Source organism: Cyprinodon variegatus, unplaced genomic scaffold (genome assembly GCF_000732505.1).
Source record: "Cyprinodon variegatus isolate N-32 unplaced genomic scaffold, C_variegatus-1.0 Scaffold382, whole genome shotgun sequence".
Classification (NCBI taxonomy): domain Eukaryota; kingdom Metazoa; phylum Chordata; class Actinopteri; order Cyprinodontiformes; family Cyprinodontidae; genus Cyprinodon; species Cyprinodon variegatus.
Window position 1 is genome coordinate 236,816 of NW_015150835.1, and position 22,282 is coordinate 259,097.

The 22,282-nt window shown below is 37.9% G+C and overlaps 2 protein-coding genes across 2 annotated transcripts; one reads left to right on the plus strand and one right to left on the minus strand.

Annotated features, from left to right (window-relative positions):
• Positions 1-3,494: 3,494 nt before the first annotated feature.
• Positions 3,495-8,166, minus strand: LOC107092450 (protein FAM91A1-like). Its single transcript, XM_015386944.1, has 3 exons — positions 7,901-8,166; positions 3,944-4,028; positions 3,495-3,661 (listed from the first exon to the last, which is right to left on the minus strand). The coding sequence occupies exons 1-3, from the start codon at positions 7,970-7,972 to the stop codon at positions 3,495-3,497; spliced, it is 324 nt and encodes a 107-aa protein (XP_015242430.1). The 5' UTR covers positions 7,973-8,166.
• An 8,521-nt stretch (positions 8,167-16,687) lies between these two features.
• On the plus strand, positions 16,688-20,642 carry LOC107092467 (kelch-like protein 38). The gene is made up of 3 exons (XM_015386964.1): positions 16,688-18,044; positions 18,123-18,228; positions 19,919-20,642. Exons 1-3 carry the CDS (start codon positions 16,689-16,691, stop codon positions 20,206-20,208), a joined length of 1,752 nt encoding a protein of 583 aa, XP_015242450.1. The 5' UTR covers position 16,688; the 3' UTR covers positions 20,209-20,642.
• The last annotated feature ends 1,640 nt before the right edge of the window (positions 20,643-22,282 follow it).

A 22,282-nucleotide genomic window follows, 5' to 3' on the forward strand; every position in this document is an offset into this window, starting at 1 on the left:
AAAAAAAAAAAAAAAAAAAAATTGGGGGAAAAGAAAGGAAGGAATTTAAGGGCGTCACCAACTACTGATTAATAAAAGGATTTTCTGATTTTGGCAGCTGAGCTAATTTCCACTCCCTGTTTTCATTAAGTTCTGAAGACGTGTTAACAATGTGGCACAGCTTTGGGCCATTCAGTGGTCTTTGATAAAGCTCCATGGAGTTTAGTTTACTATGCAAAGGAGAGATGTGGCCTAGGAAAATGAGCTGAGAGCTAAAATTCTTTATAAATCAGAAAATACAATTTTCTGATTTATAAAGGTAGCAAAACCAAAGCAACCCTGTTTGTCACGCCTCCCTAACTAAAATCCAAAGTTGGTGGGAATGCAGGCGATCTGGCCTGTTCATCCACCTAACCTGAAAAGTAGCTAAATGCCTGCAGTGTTCCACATTTGAACATTTCAGCAGCAGGTTTCGAAACCGTCTATTCCTCTTTCATGTGTGTTTAACACAAATCTTTTGCAAACTGAATTTACAGTGAGAACCTGGCAGATACACTAGCAGCAATAACCGCTTCTGGTAGCTGATGTCCACTGAAACATGGCAATGCATTATTATAGAGTAGGACACAACTATTGTAATATCCCAACCGCCAATTCATTTTCCTATTTGTTTACAAGCAAGTGTTAGAATTGCAGCACAGCTAGAAGGAGCATGAGGTTAGAAATGTTGGAATTTAAAACTCTAATATTCAAATACTTCAAATGTCATATTTTTAAAAGGGAACAAGGAAAAATTAAACTGATGTCTGCATTTAAATATGTGTATTATTACCTCCTCTAATATTCAGATACATTTTCATAAGAGAATAACCTTATGAAGACAGTTATAGCATTTGTGAAGCGCCATTACAGTCTGCCATCTTGAAAGTACAGATGCCAGTGAGGGATAAAATAGTGCAGAACAACAACACATTTCCCTTTGCTGGGAGTTCAGTGTGATTGAGAGGAGATGGTGAAGATCATTTGGAGACGCTAATCCAACAACTGCACTGCTGCAGCACAACGAGTGTGCGTCCGCAGCAGCAGTAACGGTTTCATCCTCCCAATGAGAGCGAAAAGGAGAAATTAAAAGCCAACGAGATTGGAGATATAAATAATAAAAAAGGAGGATGAAACATGGATCATATGGAAAAAATGTGAAAGGAGCTAATGAAGGAGAAAGATCTTAAGATGGACCCTGAAGTTACCATGTTTCTCCGAGACAAGAAAGTGAACTGTACCTCCTAGATCAGCATAAGGCCATTTAGTTTAGTTAAACAGCAGCTTGTTATCATAGAAAGCATAACAGTAGATCCTGTAAATATACCAATCTTGTTGGTACAGAATTTTAGATTTACGTGGGTTTAGTAGCTTTCAAATCCGCAGTGAACTCTGGATTTTGTCACAGTAAATGCCAGCTTGTAGAAACTTTTAGTCCGCCTTCCTCGTTACAACTGCAGCTACCAAAACCATGTAAACAATCATTTCAATGCCTTGTGTGTGTTGTTATTCAATACGCACAATACGCAGCCAAAGGCCCGCTGTCCTGCAGGTTTTAGAGGTTTCCTTGCTCCAGCACAGCTGATTTTAATTGAAAGATGATTAACAGGCTTTTGCTCAACTGCAATCATCATAATCAACTGTGCTAAAGCAGGGAAACCTCTAAAACCTGCAGGACAGCAGCCGTCAAGGACCGACTTAAAGGATACATGGGCTAGAGTATAGTCTTTGTTTGAGTGAAATACCAGCATTTCCCCGCTAGATGGCAGTAATTATTACCCAATAATACTTTGGCTTTTTTTTTCTCTCATAGAACACGTGGGGTGAATCTTAATAAATGTCAAAGATGAGTTTGTCTTGTTTTTCCTAAATGAGCTGTGGGTTTTATAACATTAGTAGCAATAGCCAGGATGACCAAACTTCCTTGAGCCACATATTCTATTATAAAAGCAGCCCCCCCAAAAATAAAACAAAATAAAACAAAGTACATCTGTGGAAACTGTCCTCCTACAGGCCTGAAAGCTTCTCTTTGTAAACTGCAGTCAATATCCGGCACTTCATTAACTGGTGTGAGGCGTCCAGCAGACAAAGTCTAAGCTGAATGCAGAGACGGCATCATTGATTTTTCCTGGAAGTATTTCTCCTAGGGTCTAGTATCTGTATGCCCCTGAGCTGCTACACTGTCTTCCAAAATTATTAATGTCCCTTGAACTTTTTAAATCTTCGGACGATTTAGAGGAATATAAAAGAATTGTGTGGGAAAGGAAAAGACAAGGCAAAAAATAAACAACCACCACTTTGCCAACCTGAAAAACAACTATATGTGAACAAAAATACAACCATTGCAGGTTCACAGAGACACATGGTGATGGAAGCATCATACTGTGAGGATGTTGATGTTCAAGAGTTATAGATGATCTACGATCTAACTAAAGGAAAATCCTGAATAAAAAACCCTTTTAGAGGCTAAAGAAGATTTGAGGAGGTACAACCCAATGCAGCCAGATCTACAGTGCAATGGCTTACATTAACACATACTCACATCTGTGGTTTGCTGATTCTGTACTGTGCTTTTCTGATCACTGACTGACATCTAGTGTCTGACTGATGCAGTTATATATCTATAATAATTCAAAATATCCTACGTTATCCTGCAAACTAGAGAGTTTTGCTCATTGGTTAATTTTGCTGCCAAATAGATCCGTCTATGGCTACAAATTATTACCACTGTAAGTAACAGATAGGCAACAACAATTTAAAAAGGAAGATTTAGAAAAAAAACATGTTAAAATATGTTTTTATCTTTTATAATTTGGTCTCTATATTTGATTGTAATATTCACCAAAATAAATCTAAGACAAAAAATAAAAAAAATAAACCTCAAATATCTGCCTTGTTGGCCGTAAGCTGGTGAAATCAAGAGATTTTTTCAGAAAGTTTAGATATCATTGGTTCATGTTTAAAAAAAAAAGGATAAATATGATTTTCTTTTAATTTATGAGTGATTTATGAGTTCATGATGGCTCATTTTAACAAACGTTGAGCCTACTTTGCTCCCTCTGGCACTGGGTTGCATAGTTTAACATAAGTCACAGGTTCAGCAATTGTTACTCTATAAATATGTATGCATAACATTCCCCTGAAGAAATAATGTAAGATCCGTTTCTGTTTGCCAAAACACATCATCACGCTTATTTGTTAGTGATTAATAATAGCCCAGAGCTGCCGACAAATTCCAGCATTAAAAATATTGTTCAGTTTAAATGAGCAAAAGCTGGAGGTTTGAAAAACATTAAGAAAATCATCTCTGTGATTTTTTTGCTCTCTTCCTCAAAATGAATCCAGCCAGTTTACTTGAGAGTAACAGCTAAACAATAGATGTATGTGGTGTTTTAAAAGCTGCTTACAGACCAGCAAAACTTTTTCATGCTTATATTTCCCTAACAAAAGATAAACCTGTTGCAGGCTGCCCTTCATCAGGAGTTCCTCACCTCCATGATTCCTATGTAGTATGAGAACGGAGTGACTCGCAGCCCTTTGACCATGATGTCAGACAGGTGGTAGGGGTACAGCATCAGGTGGTCCCTGCTGTATTTTAGCAGCTCCTCATAGTACCTGCGCTCGTCCTTCCTGACGTGGCGGACTGCTCCATAAAAATAAAAAAAACACACAAACTGAGAGCAGTGAGGTCACAGCCAGAGAGAAGTTTACTCTCGATCAATAGCTCATTAATTCAGGCTAAAAGGGCACAAACTTATCTTAGAACACCAAAAGAACACAAACCCTACTTTCACCTTAATCAAATGCAGCATAAATGATGAGTCATTCTTAAACATTTCACCATGACTATCGATTGCTACTGTGCTGTAATGACTTTCCTGATGCATTTGTGTTCTGCACCGGTGTGGTGGACGGAAGTGCTCACCTAGGTTATTGCGGAATCGCAGCTGGTTGCGGATGCTGTACAGCAGCACATGCTTCTCGTATTCGCGCTGCGAGTTGCCCAAACTCTGCAAAACAGAACAGAAACCAACCTGTAAGGATCAAGGCAGGATCGGCTTATTTGTAGAGGCAGCAGGAATAAACATGGACGCCCCATTGGAACGTTTTCTGTCCAGCCAGTTGTGCAATGTGAACAGTTTTCCTGTTTTGCTAACCTATTTCCTGGGGTAAAAGTCATCATGATGTCATTTCATACAAAGAAATGTAGAAATATCCTTCCTGGTTAACGTGTCAGCGTAATAAGAATTAAAATTTTGCAAAAAATTTGCAGTGATGATGTAAATTTTGTATAATTTCACTAGGTTATGAATTCTATCTCTATTTTAAAAGTGATCTGTGTCTTTTTTTTTTGGACAAAGATTTACACAAATTTAAATTTATCAAACAAAATCGCTGCAATCTGAGTTCCTTTTTTTTTATTCTTTTTTTGCAGTCAATCCATACATACATCCTGTATTCTATAAAATGGATATGGGTGAATGAATGTAGTGTAAAGCGCTTTGGTCAGGTCTCCTAACTTGAATAAAGGCGCTATATAAGTACATGCCATTTACCATTTACCATTTACTGATTTATAGTTTCAATGTCTCCAGTATTAATTCATAATGTAACAAGTGATAAAAAGCTATTTAATCAAGGCTTATCAAACAATTGATTATTCATATGTTGTACTATTCCACACTACAAATTAAGAGATAATCTTTCAGATGTATTTGCTTGTATTTTACTCATTTGGGATGCAGTGAGATTGCAGGACAAAATAAAAAATTCCTGCAAATTGAACTATTTCAAATAGCCATATTTTTCCCAACTAACATTTTCAAAATGAAATAATTTTCACCTTTGAGATGCATCTAGTTTTTCTTTTTTTTATAGTTTCCCCAAATCTTGACACTGAAGTTGGCATCTGATTAGTGATAAAACATTGTGATAAAATGCATTGTTTCTTTTGGAAGCTGAACAGACTTAGATTTAAACTTTTATGTTATTTGGCTTGTGTGGAAGATACTGTGAGTTAAAAACAAATAAAAGTAATTAGACATATTTCAAAACATCCTAAAGTGGTACATGGTGGCAGTATCATGATGTGGGGATGCTTTTCTTCAGCAGACAGGAGAGCTAAGGAGACTTATGTCATTACATACAGAAAACCTGTTAGGTTTGCCAAATACTTGAGGTTCACAATCGAGGAGGACAAAGACTCTCCCAGTGGCTTTCCATCCAGTCGGATAAAGCGTGAGTTATTTCGAAAAAGTAGAGGTACAACATTTCAGTCAATACATACATGCAAACCTGGGGGAGACCTAACCCAGTTGGTTTAAAACAAACAAAGCAAAGTTTTTAAAGATTTGACTTATCGTTAAATTTTTTTGTTCCACTTCACATCCATACGATCCTTCAGATTGCTATGTCAAACTAAATGTTAATTAGATTAATTAAATTTGTGGTCTGATGCAAAAGCCTCAGAACTGTATGAGGATGCAGGGGCGGAGCTAGATGGTGGCCCAGGGGTGGCCACGGCCACCCTTAGCCAATCATTGGCCACCCCTGCCATTTTTTCCTTCTAACACAGATGGGGGCAGCAGTAATACTCTCAAGTGAAATATTAAAAACATTTTAATTTTTTTGTGGTTAATTATACACATCAATATACTAACAATAAAGATGATAAGTAAAGAATTCATGCTCTTTTCAGAAATAGATTTTGTGTTATATGGGGTAAAGAGGAAATGATGTGTCTCTGCAAGTCATCTAGGAGCCTTCAGTGAAATCATAGAGAAATAACAATTTTAATAAAAACTTATCAAATAATCAATTTATGTTGATATTAGTGCTTGTAAATATAAATTTTATGTAGAATGTTTATTGAAACAAGTAGGTAAGTAATGACAATGGAAAAGATTTACGCCCCAGAATTCAAAATTTAGTACATTTTATCTGGAAATTACGGATGTTTAAATATATGCATCTATTTGTTAACAAAGGCTGTAGGAAAGTATAGTTAGTCTTTATTTAGAAAATATGGATGTTTTGCTCATTAATTTTTCTGTTGGAACAGTGTAGATCAGAGGTGTCAAGAAAAAAAATACAAATACTTTGCTACTGTACTTAAGTACACTTTTTAGATATCTATATTTTACTCCATTTTTTACTTTTTCTTTTACTTTTGATTTCTACTCATTACATTTTCATACAAGTATCTGTACTTTCTATTCCTTACATTTGTAAAAAAAAACGTTACTCGTTACTCTTGGCTATAGTGTAATGTTTATACACATTTATTCCACATCATGTGCTCCATCCAATGCAGACCATTGGCGCCATCCACATCTAGTGGAAACTAGTGTAATTAGATGAGTCATATAACGCAAACACTCATTGGTTAGCTAAAGGAAATCATCAGAAGCAAGCAGGTGTTCTTCAAACTGCAAATATGAATTGTCTATGTCATGCTGGAAATGTCGGATTCAGAAAAAGATGTTGAAATGTCTGAAAGGTCGGACACAGGCGAGAGCGTGGCCCTATCTCAAAGAATTTTTCGAAATAGTCGAAAAATTGAGCTTTCAATTCAAAGGCTACGTTCACACTGCAGCCTGAAGCGACCTAAATCCGATTTTTTTGCCCACATGCGACCTGGATCCGATCTTTTCATTGCAGTCTGAACAACACAGATCCGACTTTTTCAAATCCGACCCAGGTCACTTGGCTATGTGGTCCTGAATCTGATACGAAGCTGATCTTTTAAAATGCGACCTGTGTCTGAACCGCCAGATCACATTCATCCGACCTGAACGTCATTAATACTCGACAAAGGTCACTATTCTGTGTCTTGCTACGCAGAAGCGGCAAGAAAAACAACAACCATGGCAGATGATGATGCAGAGAGCAGTATTTATGTTTAAATATATTGAAAAGATTGTGTTTTTATGGTTGGAAAAGATTGCTAGATGCGCGCCGGCACTACACTTCTGTAAACATGGAGCACACTGACCTGTGACGTCATTGCGTCCTCTACTGCCCATGCAGGACACTTGCATTGTATGACTGCAGTTCACACAGGAGACCACATATAAGTCGCATATATTTGGAAATATGAATGGCAACGCAAAAAAAAACCCGGATTTTACAAAAAAATCGGAATTGAGCATCAAGGACTGCAGTGTGAACCCATATAGTGGCATCTGGCTGTTTTTTTTAAAGGTTACTTTACAGGTTTATACTTTAAGTCGTTTTTGGAGCTCGTACTTTTTCACTTTTACTTGAGTAAAGAGGTCACGTGAATACTTAAACTTTTACCAGAGTGTTTTTAAACTGCAGTATCTATACTTCTACTTAAGTAACAAATGTGTGTATTTTTGACACCCCTGGTGTGTACTGACCCTGAGGTTCTGCTGCCTATCTGCTTTCAGCCACCTCTCAGTATGAATTGGCCACACTTAAATTCACTCAATTAAAAAATTCTGGCAACGCCTCTGTGAGGATGGTGGTAAAACTATAAGGAGGATCCACTAGAAAGCGTGCAGCAGCATGCAGTCAGCTGGTTAAATGGTTGAATCAATGGAGGGGGGGGATGCATAAAAAAGCTGAAAAATTAAAAAAGATTTTAAATGATGGTGTGTGTATCAAATCTGCAGGTGGGGCCCCTCCATGCGCTAAGATCATGTGGCGCCTGGTATCAAGCGATCTGTCATGTGATTTCAGAGCAGCAGAGCAGAGGCTGGAGGCTCCAGTAGATGGATGGTGGTCGGTTATTAGCGGAGGAGGAGACTCTGACAGCTGCATGAATGACACCCTGAGCTCCGCTGTGACATTGACAGCCCCTGCCCTGTTTCCCTTTCCTCCCCTCCTCCCGTGAAGGAAACGTTTGAAGCCACCCTACCTGTTTGACATTAGCTGGCAGCTTGCTCCACGGATAATTCTGCCTGATGTGAAATTCCACGTCCGTGTTCATTGCTAGCTACCGAGCGGGCTAAGAGCGGAGTCCTTCGCGGCGACTTGATGCGGGTTCCCGGGCGAGTCCACGGTGACTTCAGCCCTGCTGGCACCCCACCGTAAAGCACTAAATAACCCAGATGTGGGGAGACGTTTAATCCGGTGGTTAATTTCCTTCACAATAAACCAATCACTTCCTTGTTGTATTTTTCGGAGAGGCGTTCGTCACTTCCGGTTAAAGCGTGACGTTGAGCTGAGTGGCCCTCGAGGGCGAAACAGAGGGGCATAAAAAAAAGAACTTTCTGACCATTTCTTTTTATGAAACCTTTTGCTACTGTTGGCCAAGTTTTATATCCACAAATGTAAAATTATTATAACTAAACCCTCATGTATCTCTTTTTTTAAAGGAAGCAACAACTTATTTTTCTACATTGTCCTCCTCCAATAACAAAAAGGCTGTTAAAACTCTTTATCTTTATGCTTTAAATTTAAAATATTTACCTAATCCCTTTACATGCATCTATTTACTATTGCTATTTTTATTCAGTTATTTTTTATTTATTTATCACTTTTTGTTCAAACCTCTGGCTATTTTTCACTGTAATTTGTACTTCTTTCTGTATTATAAAGCATTTTCTAATAGTTTATTAAAAAAAAAAAAACAGAGGGGCATAAACCCCTTGAGGTTGAATATTTTTTATACAAGCATTCTGGGTGGTCTTGCTAAATAATATGGAGAATCTTCTGCAAACCAAAATTAAATTATTTTAAACATTTTACAGATTTAGATACTTAATTACACCCAATGTTGCCGAAGCTCTCTGTTGTAGCAACATTGACACATCTGCTACTGTGCTGTCACAGAAATGAGAGCCATAATTGACTTTATTTTGTCTGCACAGATGAAGATGAATTCACTGCAGAACTGAGAGTCTGTGACTGAGACCCCCCCCCTTTTTTTGTATTTGTATGATTTACTTGGACAAATTGCGATGGAATAAGTTGATTATGTTTGAAATAAACAACTTCATTATCTTATTTCAAGTGCCTAAAACCTAATTATGCCCATTCCTTTATGGCTTAAATCATTTGCCTGTTAAAAATTCTTCTTTTCTAGATCAGTTTTTGCTGTGTAACACTGAATCGATTTCTTATGCTATACATTAACAGGCTGCATGGTGGCACACAGTTTGTAACATTGTTGCCTTGGAGCAAGAAGGTCCTGGATTTGATTCACTATTCACAATCTTTCTGCATGGAGCTTGCATGTTCCCCCCGTGCATGCATGAGTTCTCTATTCTGGCTTCCTCCCACAGTCCAAAAACACGACTGTTAGGTTTGCATGACTGCATGGTTGTGTGTCTTTTAGTTGCCATGAAACGATACGTACATTTTATTTTTAATTAATGGATCTTTTACTGCAAGAGTCTGGTAGTTACCGTAAGTTTGCTTCGCTTGTTCTAAAAACAATCAGAAAAGTTGATTTGTGTAAATACATCTTAGACTCTAAATGAAGCACTTTGATTTATTTAGAGAATAGAAAGATTAAGTTGTTTAGCAACAAAAACCCCAGGTATGTTTTGTGTAAAACAAAGGATGAATTAGAGAAAAAAATGTTTAAGGATATATGATGCTTTGGGAATAGAAAACATTGTTAATTCCTTAATTTCCCCACTGTGTGACAATGAAGGGTTTATATATTCTATTTTCTCTGTTAAAGCTCAGTGCAAAAGTAACTCCTTTAAATACCAAGACATTTAAATAAAATATTGTCGCCCCTGCCATCTAAGGATAGTTTTCTTTCAGTAGGATAAGAATGTGTCAAATGGCAGTCAGCAAAATAAAAATAAAACATATTTTTTTCTATTTCATTGCAAGCAAAATGTAAAAAAAAAATATATATATATAGAATTTTTTTTCCACAAGTACCGGTAATGTTTGAAAATATTTTTTCTTTACAAAAAACTGCCTATTTTATCTTGGAAATACAAAGGGAGATCATTAATCTCAGATAAACCTACTAAAAGTATGTTTAAATGGATGAAAATTAAGTCCATAACCAAGAGTACTACTGTTATATCTTTGCTAAGTGTTATAGAAAGAGAAGGTCGACCGTCTTTTGCTCATGTTGTGCAAAATAAGTCTTCTCTTGTAGAAACTGCTTTATCAAACATTTTTATTTCTTCACATACAAAAATAACCAGATAAAACTATATATATATATATATATATATATATATATTGTTATTATTTTAATCTACACACTCGTCTGTTTAAATCACTCAACTCTATAGTCCAACATTATCGAGTCGCAAGAACGCAGCAGGTTGGGAGAAAGGGAGAATTAGTATTTCAGAAAAAGCATACCAATATTACCTTTAACACGTTTCCAAGTAACACATTAATCTGCAGGAATGAAGCTGTAACTTAGTAACTGGCATCAGTGTGAGGTTTCTCTCAGTGACAAAGTTCTGCAAAGCACCACATGCTCTTATGTCTTGACGTGCTGACAGCCCACTTTCTTCAAGCTATGTTATTTTATCTGCCGACATGAAACCCCAGATCCTTGTCATATGAGGCTAAACAAACACGACAATAATTCATTCGGCTACCCTGCAACAAGCTGCTCTAGTGCAGGAAGCTGCAACATATTTGTCCAAACTGAGATAAGAATTCATATTTTAGATATGACTTTATTTACATATTCATATATAAATATATATGAAGAGAGGGAGAAAGATATAGATATACAATCTATTCATTCTTATGTGATTAATGATATTTATAATTTCCTTCAAAGTAAATGTATGTCACTTACTCCAAGTCCAAAAAACTGAATAGAATAAGCAAACATTAATTTGTGTCTATTTCTCTTAACTATACAATTAAGGGAAATAGACACAAAACTCTACTGACATACTAAAATACTTAGATTTTACATCCTCCCAACACTCCAACATTACAATAAGTGTTTTAACGGGTTTGGACCAAAGATGAAACAGCCTTGTACTTATGGCTATTCATCTTATTCAGCTCTGATCTATATTTGCCCCAGTAGAGGAGTGGGCATATCAGGGAATTAGAAAAGAAAATGTTCAAACACACCTTGAGGACTGACAAAGGTTAATGGCTCAGGAGCTCTTTAATTTAGCACCATCAAGAGTGGGCATGCCTCATGACTGACCGATTAAAAAACCCTGGGATCCCACGTTCACATTCACTCCCTCTGCTGGACCCCAGCAGTGCAAAACAACTCTGTCACATGAGAGGCCTGTTGGAGTCACGGTGGGCCACCATGCTATTCTTAGATGAAAGAATGTACACAGTGGCCTCATGGCACTCTCTACAGCACCCAACTGGAAAACTTGTCACTTCTCTGTGTCATGGTCTTTTCCTGACACCTTCCTGGATTATTTTATAAATCTTTTTTCAATTTTCAATTCATGCCAGACTGATAATATTCTTCAGATATTGTTGGCTGCCTGAGGACAGAAGGTAAGGATCCATGGCAACATAAATTTAACTGGAGTGAATAAGAAAACGCTCAGCTAACAGAACTTACTAACTAAATAGTCATCTGTTTTTGCCTTATAATGCAATGCTAGTCATCTGAACACTATATTTTCTCATTTGTTTAGAAAGCTGTCTTTTATTTTTCATTATTCAGTGGAGCTAACTAGACTGGAAGGATACCAATATCTCTATATTTGCCTTTGTGGGTATAGAAGTTGAAAATATCTCTTAAAACACTTTTATCAACATAAATAATTATCATAATCAGTGTCATTATCCTTAAAAAAAAGAAGGATAAATATTGGGGTGTCTGTTGAATAATCTTTAACAAAAATATAAAAAGGCAAGGGGGATCTATACTTGTTTTAGATATTTAATTTCACTAATTCTAACTTCTAATTATTATTACTATTTAAACAGGGACTACACAGGAAAGCCACACGAGAGCTTTTAATAAATGCAATCAAATAATTGTTGCAAATTTCAGTTAATTTCAATAAAATTCCCACAAACAGCATGAGCAGCAAAGCAAAGATGTCAACTCTAATTCTATAGAATGGCACCATAGCTAACAAGGGTTGCTAATGCATAATAAAAGTTTCATCAAGGGGGACCAAACCAGCTTATGGCCCGCCAGTCTCCTGTACCAGAACACTAGGACTCAAAACAAATCAAGCAAATTGTAGCCCCCTAATTTTTATCCCTTCACCACTTTTAAAAAATGTATTATTGTTAATTTCCATACAGTGGGCTGTAATTATAAGTCCTGTCAAACAAAGGATTAGTATTCCCTTTAGCTCATTAGTGTCAGATAGGTATGTCACAAGGTCCCTATGCAAAAGGAACCATGATAAGAAGCACACAGGGACATTTTCCCACCTCTTTCCTTGCTGCAAAAAATACTCAGACAGGACTTTTGATTTGCCTTAAGAGTCATTACCAATTTGCTTTATCAGGCTGGAGCCAAGGGAAACAACAGCAAAAAGAGTGTGCCTATTTTATGCTCCAAAATCAGGCTGTTGAGTCACTTACAAACCTGAGTATATCTCTCTACTGTTGTTGTGTAGCTTCCTGTGTTCCTTCTCTCAGCTTGGATAATGTGGAAACCTTGGCACAACAGCTGTTATTCAGACCCAAAGGTCATCAACACTGGAAGGTTGTTGGTTTGTTGACTGATTCTGACTTTGGATTCAGAACTAGGTGATGCTTGAGGTGGAAACAAAAAATCTCTTTGCAAATGCTTCATAGGTATGTTTATGTGTAATACAAAGCAAAGCAAACTATGCAAACAAAAACAGTCACTGCAACCAAATATCAAAATAGTGTTCCTGTTTCTCTTTGTTTTAGTATCAGACCTCCTCTTTATTGTGAGCTGTGGACTTTTAGCTTAATAGGGAAATGAAATGTGTAACTTAAGTCCAATAATGTGGATAGATTTAAATTCAGTTATATAGATTCCAGTTAAATCTTACCTATATAATGTGGCTTTATGAAGCTTATAATGTCATTTTGTAAGGATGTTTAACCAATTGCATGGGATGTTTATAAACCAAATCTATTCTATTCTATGCTGTAGGATAACGTTTGCCATTTTCAATTCAATTTTAATTCAGTTTATTAATATAGCGCAAATTCTCAATACATGTTATCTCAAGGCACTTTACAGAGACTATATAACCAGATCATTCAGCCAGATTGGTTTAAAGTTCTCTATCTAAGGAAAGCCATCTGAGTGTATCGACTCATTGACTTGAAAGCAATCCCTCATACAAAAAAGCATGCTTGTAGAGACAGTGGAGAGGAAAACTCCCATTTAACAGAAAGAAACCTCCAGCAGAACCAGGCTCAGTTTGCTGGCTTGATTCCTCATTCCTTTCACCTGTCTTGCTCTGCCCTTTTCCTCTACTCTCATCAGATCCACCTGTTCTGCTTTCCTATTTAAGCTGCCTGTTTCTCAGCTATTGGCGCCATATAATTCTTAAGCCTTTTGGGAAGAGAGTGCTTTAGTGTTACTTTAGTGTTCTGATTGTATGATCCTGATCTGTTTCTGCCTTTACACCTTTGATCCTGGCTGCCCCTGTCTTATTAGTTTGCCTTCCTTCCTTCGGTCCTGCCTCTTGACTTTGCTCTTTTGATTATCCTGTCTGCATTCCTCCGCTGACAGCGGCCGCTGCTTCTGTTCAGCCGACCGGCTGGAACCATCCCCGTTCTTTGGGCACAGGACTGAACTGTCACACCAGTCATTCCTGTGATAGAGCCCTGGTTAACCTAGCCGCTGCAAATCCGCATGTCGTAAAATAAATGCTTTTTTAGTATTCCACTGTCTGTCTCGCCTGAATTCTGGATCCTGCATTCTGAGTTAATTACAGGGATTTGAGGAAACAGAAATTGACAAAAAGCAGAGATAAAAAAAAGGCAATTATCAATAAGCTCCACAGGCCGCCCTGTCCAGGAAACACACAGCCATGCAGATGAGCTCCGAGCTAGCTCCCATGTCAGAGGATGAAGGAGAGCACATACAGTTAGTCAGAATCAGAGAAACAGGACTACACTGAAAAACAGGACAGGAACAGACCAAATATAGCTAGTATGATGAGAAAAAGCAGAGAGAGTATAACGTTAGAGATTGAACTTACAAATACAGCAGAATGGGAGAATAGAGATGGATGAAAAGGGGTCCCTACGTCCTCCAGCTGTCTAAGCCTATAGCAACACAAATGCAGAAAATAGCTCAGGATAACAACATGGATAAGAATTTTGGATGAGGTATAAGAAAGGTAGAGCCACAATGTGACCAAGGTAGAGCAATCAATTTTCTAATACAAAAAGCATGAACAACTGTTTTCAGGAAAATATTCAAAAGTAGAGCTGAAAAATAAATGTAGGATGTAACTATTTGATTTAATTATTTAGAGACTGCTCAAAGGAAGACACGTCACTATTAGATCTAGGTTAAAATAAAAGCCCTGAGACGTCAGCAGGTCATACAATAACACACACTAATGATTTGGCATCTAAAAGTGTTGGCTCCTGTAAATGATTATTCCTTTGCAGATAAATTGCAGCTAATCATTTAGTGAATTTTATACTTGATCACCACAGATAAAATCCCCTGGTGAGGGTCAGATTCTGGCCCTTGGGAGCAGCCATATTGTAGAAAACAAAAGATAACATGTTGAAAATAGCAGCAGAGTTTACAGGGGGTGAAATGTGTCCTGAGGGAGAGATTCAGAGTGAGGGAGAGGCAAAAACAGATGGTCTGTTGACACAGTCCTTTTAATGTTAGCAGTGATAGGCAGCCTGATGACAGATGTGGCCTAATGGTGGACGGGTGTATAAGGATGGGCTTTAAAATAGAAAATTAGAGAGTCAGTGATTCACATTAAGGACAGGTGCTCTGTATGAGTTACTTGCTTTCCAATAAAACCAGATCACCAGAGTTAGTGTTTGCAGTACAGGATTTAAGATATGGGTGATATTGGGAAATAGCCATTAATTAAATTGCTCTAAACATCCAATACATCAACATAGATTGGTAAAAATAAAGGCAGTTTTTAAAAAAGATAGAAAAAGTATAAATGCTTTATTTTTAAACAGCTGAAATTTTAAGTTGGAATATGGGGCATATATAACATATTATGTTATGGTTAGGGAAGCTTAATTAAATTTTTACTGAATGAATAGCTCCTTTTTTAAATTTCTTACTGCAATATTTATTGGTTATGATCATCCTAAGTTCTTTCATAAGTAGTGGCCTGCATAGCCACACCTCCTGCTGACCCATTCCTAAATAAAAGCATGAAATCTTCTTAATTCTGAGGCCGAATAATGTGCAATGTAGCCCCACATGCAGACATAACATACTCTTGATTTCTATAAAATAAAAAAACACCTTGTACTCTCTCTGTCTTCCCATTTTAATGCAGCCCTGGTTAACAAACCCGTTTAAAAATAAACTGCCACATATAATGGTTGGATTAGTGCAACAACTTTTTTTTAACTGCATTAGAATTGGTGAGACTAGCAGCTAGAGTTTGTAGTACGAGCAGCCATGAAAACACAGTAGTTCATTTTTACTGCATCCGACTATTTTCGGCGTGTCACATTTACACTGACCTTGTAGTTTATTGCCACTTTTGTTTTTTAGTAAATACTGCACCAGCATCGGCATCACATATATGTGCCTGCAGTGTTTTTTCAGGTTCATAGAAGTGTCTCGTGCAAAACACTGAAGCGTAACTATAACTGAGCCTTTTGAGCCACTGTTTTCAAAATGGGAAAGACAACGGAGTATGCAAATTAAAACATGGGCTTCAAGTTAAAAAAAACTTTTAAAAAGAAAGGGGCCCTGTCCCTAGACTTCTGTACATTTCTGCTATTAGAGGTTTAACATTAAGAACTTTGATCGAATAACACTGGAAAGTAATTGTATTGTATATTGCTGACATGTATGAGGCGGAGGATGGTAACAGAGGTAAAAACTTGCAGGACACCGACTTAATTCCTAATCTATGCTCTGTTTTTGTTCATGTTTTATAGAAACAGTCATTTCAAACAGAAAACTGTAACTTTTTATGAACTGCTGCCTGAATTATGAATTGTATTCAATCTTTTCTCTCCTGCCACACTGTGTTTCTTAATAATAAATAATAAACCATAAAACATCAGTTTAACATTATTAGCTGTGATAAGGGGAGCAGAAAGTCCTACATTCTATTTGTCATGCAGGACCATGATCCAAAAAATGAAAAATAAAACATAAAAAAATCTTGCTTTTAACTTACTAACAAACATGGCAAATAAAATTCCTGCAGTGATAATGGCATTTCTAAAATCAACAGTAGTAGTAAAGCTATTAGTACCTTGCTTTTATTTTCTATATTTTTGTTTTGTTTTGTTTTTGTCGTTGTTCCTATTTTGTTTTTATGTATGTCAGTTGATTGGGAAAATAAACAAAAAACATGATGACTGTGTTTATACCAATAAGCCAGATTAAATAAAAAGAAGTCAAGGAATAATAAAATACATCATACGCAATTTACATAAAATGAAAGAGGTTATTTTACAATGGAATTTACAAATGGTTACCCACACTGAGAAAGCTATAAATGAGCTAAACTGAATATTTATTAAGTTTTTTAGATTTGTTGCACTAACATGCATTGCAGTGTGTATTCTCTCATTTAAAAAGAATTGTGTTCCTTTCCTCCTTTATCAACAGGATGGCTGGAAGACAATCAGACGTTTTTTCTTTCAAAGACTCAGAACTTCCCTGCCACCTACTCGTCCAGCTCAACATCTTACGGCAGGAGCGCATCCTGACCGACGTGCTTCTCTGCACTGAGCACCAGGAGATCCCTTGCCACAGGAATGTCCTGGTCTCTAGCAGCCCCTACTTCCGTGCCATGTTCTGCAACAACTTTCTGGAGAGCAGCCAGGCCCGCGTGAACCTAAAGGGAATCTCTTCAAGCGTGCTCACTGGCATTGTGGACTATGTTTACACAGGCTGTGTCACTATCACCATGGAGAATGTGCTTCCCCTCATGCAGGCGGCATCAATGCTTCACTATGGGGGTCTTTTTGAGGCTTGCTCCATGTTCCTGCAGGAGCAGCTTAGCCCTGAGAACTGTCTGAGCATGATTCGGTTGTCTGAGATCCTCCACTGTGAGAGTCTGAAGGAGAAGGCAAAGGAGATGGCTGTGAGGTGTTTCTCTGATGTTGCTGCCACAGAGGACTTCTGTGAGTTGTCTCTTCCTGAGCTCATGTGCTACCTGGAGGATGACCGCCTTTGTGCTGAAGAGGAGCAGGTGTTTGAGACTCTCCTGGCATGGATCCACCATGACCCATTTTCAAGAAGAGGTGCCATCCACGATCTCTTCAAGAAGGTTCGTCTGCGCTACATCCATCCAACATACCTCTTCCAGTTCATTGCCAACGACCCACTGGTGCAGTCGTCTACGCTTTGCACCGAGATTATCGACTCAGTACGCCGTCTTATGCTCACAGCTAGCACCAAGTGCAGCCGTGAGCTAAAACCCCTGTGGACCACACCAAGAAGGTACACATGTAGGGAAACTCTGGTGGTAGTTGGAGGACGCAAAAACAACGAGCAGACTTCTCGAGAGGCGCTTCTGTACGACGAAAGGACTCATCGTTGGCAGTGGTTGGCCAAGCTGCCGCTACGTCTCTACAAAGCAGCATATGTGTGCATCCACAGCATCCTTTATGTGCTGGGAGGCCTCAGTCTCTGCATGGCTTCTGGGGACAGCTCAGTCAGTGCCACAGTTTACACACTGTCCCTTAAAACGAACCAGTGGCGGACTGCGGAACCCATGCTGGAGCCCCGATATGCCCACCAAAGCGTGTCATATCTGCACTTCATCTTTGTACTGGGAGGTATTGGGATAGACAAGCGAATTTCTCAGTCAGTTGAGAGGTATAACAGCATGTTTAATCAATGGGAGGCCATGGCGCCGATGCCCACTGCAGTGCTTCATCCAGCTGTTGCAGCTAGTGATCAGAGGATCTATGTGTTTGGAGGGGAGGATGCCATGCAAAACCCTGTCCGGCTTATTCAGGTAAGGCACACCTCTCTGAGAAGTCTTTACTAATGACTCAAAATTAGACTGCTTGTCAACATTTTTGTTGTGGGTCAGGTCTATCACATCTCTCGCAACTTATGGTCCAGATTGGAGACAAGAACTGTGAAAAACGTATGTGCTCCCGCTGCTGTGATTGAGGAAAAGATCTACATCATAGGAGGTAAACAAACTCCTTTATCTGAAAATCATTTAGAAATGGAGAAACTCACAAAGGATAACACGAAGGAGCGCAAACATTGACTGTTCTAGCCATATTCAGATCAAACCCTGCAAACTTACTTAATGTACCTTGTGTGCTCTATAAAATCAATTTGCTGAGATCTTCAAAGCAAACAGAGCTTTTACTCTAGCTTTGATAAAAGTACAGATTATTATTCTGAACCTTATGCAGTTCTTTGGTTTCTACAAACAAGGAGCTGAATGGTATCAGTTGCAACATTATTTTTTTGAGAATCTTGTGTTGCTAGAGGATGGAGTGGTGCACTTTTCAAAATAGGAGAATTTGTGTCAACAAGGTGGGATACAAAGATGACCTATTTTGGAACGTTTCAGCAAACTACTGTGAGAAGATTGATAAGGGGTATATAGTTTAAAATGCAACTCAGAGCAAACGTCTGAGTTTGTAGCAGGTCAATCCCTAATTAAAACAAGGAAGTAAATACTAGACAGTGCATAAGAATTCGTTATGTGGGAAAACTCTACAAATTCTAAAAACATAAACTGAACAAAACATATTCCTAAAGTAGTTCTCTAGATACTGGGAGTGTTGTTGAAGTCCGCTGTTCAGGTAATTTGTCAACCTCTCTGGACAATGGGTTTCATTGCGACTTTATGACAGTTTCTCAAAGAGTCAAAGGTCAAAATTTAAATGGCAAACACAGCCAGCTCTTTAGCAGTTAAAGAGCTAATTCTATTCCTAGTCTAAACCTTCTTAATTGGTTTAAAGTCGTTTACTTGTACTACTAAAATCAATATAGTTCAGTGGTTCTCAATCATGGTCCTCAAGTACCACTGCCCTGCATGTTTTAGATTTCTCCTCACTGTCACACACCTGACTTATACATTTCTATGTTTGAGTGCTTCTGCAGCACTTGAAGGCTGCTAAGGCGGTCATGCAATTATTTGAATCAGGTGTGCTGCAGCAGAGTGGTGATCAGGTTTGAGAAACACTTTTAGTTTCCTCCTATAGGAGAAAGGGTTAGTGAAGTCTGATCATATTGTTGAAAATGTATTATTGGGTCCTGTGATGAGGCAGTTGTAGATTGTGCATAGACTGAATAACATTTGTTGACCTAAACTGCCGAACTTCTGTGCTACACTGCAAAAATGATCTAAAATTAAGTGATTTACCCTTAATTTGAGTAGGTAAATAATATTAATTGCCAATGGAATTATCATATCATATCATATTCTTAAAATATGATAAATTGGGGATTGTTGACCTTGTGGTTAGAGCAGTGCGGTTGCACTCTGAGAAGGTTAAAAGCACCCAGTTAGATCCGCAAAGCCTGCAATCTGGGTCCCTGAGCAAGACCCTTAACCCCACATTGCTCCCCGGGCGCCACTGCTCCACAAGGGGATGGGGTTGAATGCAGAGGTCAATTTCTCCATTTTGAGATCAATAAAGTTCAATGATTATAATTTGATAATATGCACTTGAAATAAGACAATACAATTGTTTTTTTTTTTCTTATTTTAAATTTAGGGAATGTAAGGAAAAAGGACTTCAATTTTTTGCTCTGTAACAAGATGAGTGATGCAGCAGTTTGTTGTTTGAAAATATAAAGATTGTAGAATTTAACCTTATTGTGTCAGTTATGTTTATCGGTAAAAATTCTGCTTTCTTTCAGGGTATACAAGGAGAATGATTGCTTATGACACTAAAGCCAATAAATTTTTTAAGTGTGCCAATCTGAAGGAGCGCAGGATGCACCACAGCGCTACAGTCATCAATAGCAAGCTATACGTCACAGGGGGACGCATTCTCAATGGCCACGATGTCATCGAGGACTCTGATTGCTTCGAGTGCTATGACCCAAAAACGGACATTTGGACTTCAAAAGGTTCACTACCATACAAGCTTTTTGACCATGGGTCTCTGCCACTGGTATGCGTTTCCAACAGACCTAACCCACCATGAACAAAACCTCTCCTTTAGTATGATATCATTTTTGGCCAGCGTTTCAGACTGACAGCTTTGCTCAGAGGAGCTCAATCTCTGCTGGAAATGATCAGCTAATGCCGATCTAAACCAAAGTGAAACCAGTTGGCAATGGCATTGCCGGGGCACCTATGGTTGAACTGGAGATGCAAAGAGAAGTTGCTTTGCACACACTGGAAAATATCTGTGCATTTACATTCGATGATAAGTATTTACATTACATCCTAGACATTCATACAAAAGAAATGTCTTTATGTGGCAGCTATAATTTCCACTTTTTAATAATTAAACCAGGAAAAAATGGTTAATCTCTGAGCTTGGTTTTGCAAACTAATGCTATTTGCACTTTGTATAGTGAATAATACATTCCTTCTTATCAAGCTCCTAAAGACATGAAAGAAAACAATCTTTTGCAAGGCTCCTATAAGATGTTGTAAAGGTTGAAAGTTTCTTAAAATAAATTAAACTTGGCAAATGTTTACCTATTCATGAATGGGCTTATATTTATTTCTCAGGAAGATCGAAGAAGACTTGTTTTGATGCACAGTAAAACTGAAGGCTTTTGGTCCTACACAAACAAGTAGGGTAAAAGAGTTTTACAACAAACAGAGTTTTGGGTAAAAAAGATCTTGGTAGTTTAGGGGTTATTGATTATACTGTGCATATACCTAAGTGTTATTAGACGATGAAAATGTTTTTGCCACTGGAGTATGTTGATGTAAGAACATGTGACAATGCTGTGTTTGAAGTGCCTCAGGGTGATGCATTGACCTGTTTTCTACAGACCAGGGTGGAAGACGTGTTACAGAGATATCCAGCATTTGCATCATGATTCTAAAACCCTATTCCTTTCATTTAGAGCCAGACCATTTTTATAATTCCAACATATGCATTATTGTCACTAGCACTTTTTAAAACAATGTGTCATCAACTACTTAACTCTTCAGGCAATTTGCACAATATCTGTTTATTCAGGTCTGAGAGCCTAAATATTAAGACATTATATTATTAGTTCACTGCTAATGGTGCCACTGAATGACTGTGGAGGGATTTTAGACTACTTTTCTAAGCAGAATTTTTTTAATACAGGCACATTGTAGGATATAGGAGAATGATAAGACTTCTTGTCAATTGTCTGGACATTGAAGCAACACTTAAACCTGTTTTAAGATTTTTGTTGTACTAACAATCTCAATTGTGATGATCAGTGAAGACTGATTGATTAAATCACTAGTGTGTAAATTTAACCCAGTTGCGCCAAAGGGTTTAGCCACTAAAGGGGGTCACAATTGTCTATTTAGATCAAAGCATGATGTGTCTCTTTTTAAGATCGTTGAGCCTTCTTAAGTCAGCCAGTCTGGTTTGAAGTGAACTCTTAGGAAACAAAACCAGTGCTGTACTCTTCCAGTAAGTTGGTGGAAAATAATAAATCAATGGTGCTTTCCAATGATTTGCCTCTCCATCTACCTGATTTTTTTATAGTATTTTAAAGAGGAAAATGCCACCAACAATGATCTGATGCCTATCCATCAGGATAATGAGGGGCTGTTGCTTATCTTCAGCAATCTCAGATTTACAGAAAGAAGTAGAAATACACAGCTAGGCAGACGAGCTCCGAGCCAACTCCCATGTCAGAGGATGAAGGAGAGCACATATAGTTAGTTACAGTCAGAGAAGCAGGACTAAACTGTAAAACAGGCCAAGCTCCAACATCTAGAAACAAAGGTGTTGATGGCAGCAGCACAGCTGATATTTCTCTCCAGGATGGTTTCAAAGCCAATCAGGAACAGACCAGATGAGGCTACTATGAGAAAAACCAAAGATAGCATAATGTTAGAGATTGAGCTAAAACATTCTGCAGACTGGGAGAATCGAGAGAGAATGAAGCAGATAAATGAAAAAGTGGTTCGTATGTCCTCCAGCAGTCATCCCCCTTCTTTGCTCATGGCTGGCTTTGTAATTATCTCCTTCATATCCAAATGTGGGTAGATAATGAATAGAAATGGTACTCAAATAAGGGTTAAAACATGTTTGGTAAATGAGCTACTTAAGC

Coding starts and splice junctions, on each gene's coding strand:
- LOC107092450 (XM_015386944.1), bottom strand. CDS start 7,972: ATGAACACGGACGTGGAATTTCACATCAGGCAGAATTATCCGTGGAGC. Junction 4,029..7,900: donor TGCCAGCTAATGTCAAACAG/GTAGGGTGGCTT, acceptor TCTGTTTTGCAG/AGTTTGGGCAACTCGCAGCG. Junction 3,662..3,943: donor GCGATTCCGCAATAACCTAG/GTGAGCACTTCC, acceptor TTTATGGAGCAG/TCCGCCACGTCAGGAAGGAC.
- LOC107092467 (XM_015386964.1), top strand. CDS start 16,689: ATGGCTGGAAGACAATCAGACGTTTTTTCTTTCAAAGACTCAGAACTT. Junction 18,045..18,122: donor ACCCTGTCCGGCTTATTCAG/GTAAGGCACACC, acceptor GTTGTGGGTCAG/GTCTATCACATCTCTCGCAA. Junction 18,229..19,918: donor AAAGATCTACATCATAGGAG/GTAAACAAACTC, acceptor GCTTTCTTTCAG/GGTATACAAGGAGAATGATT.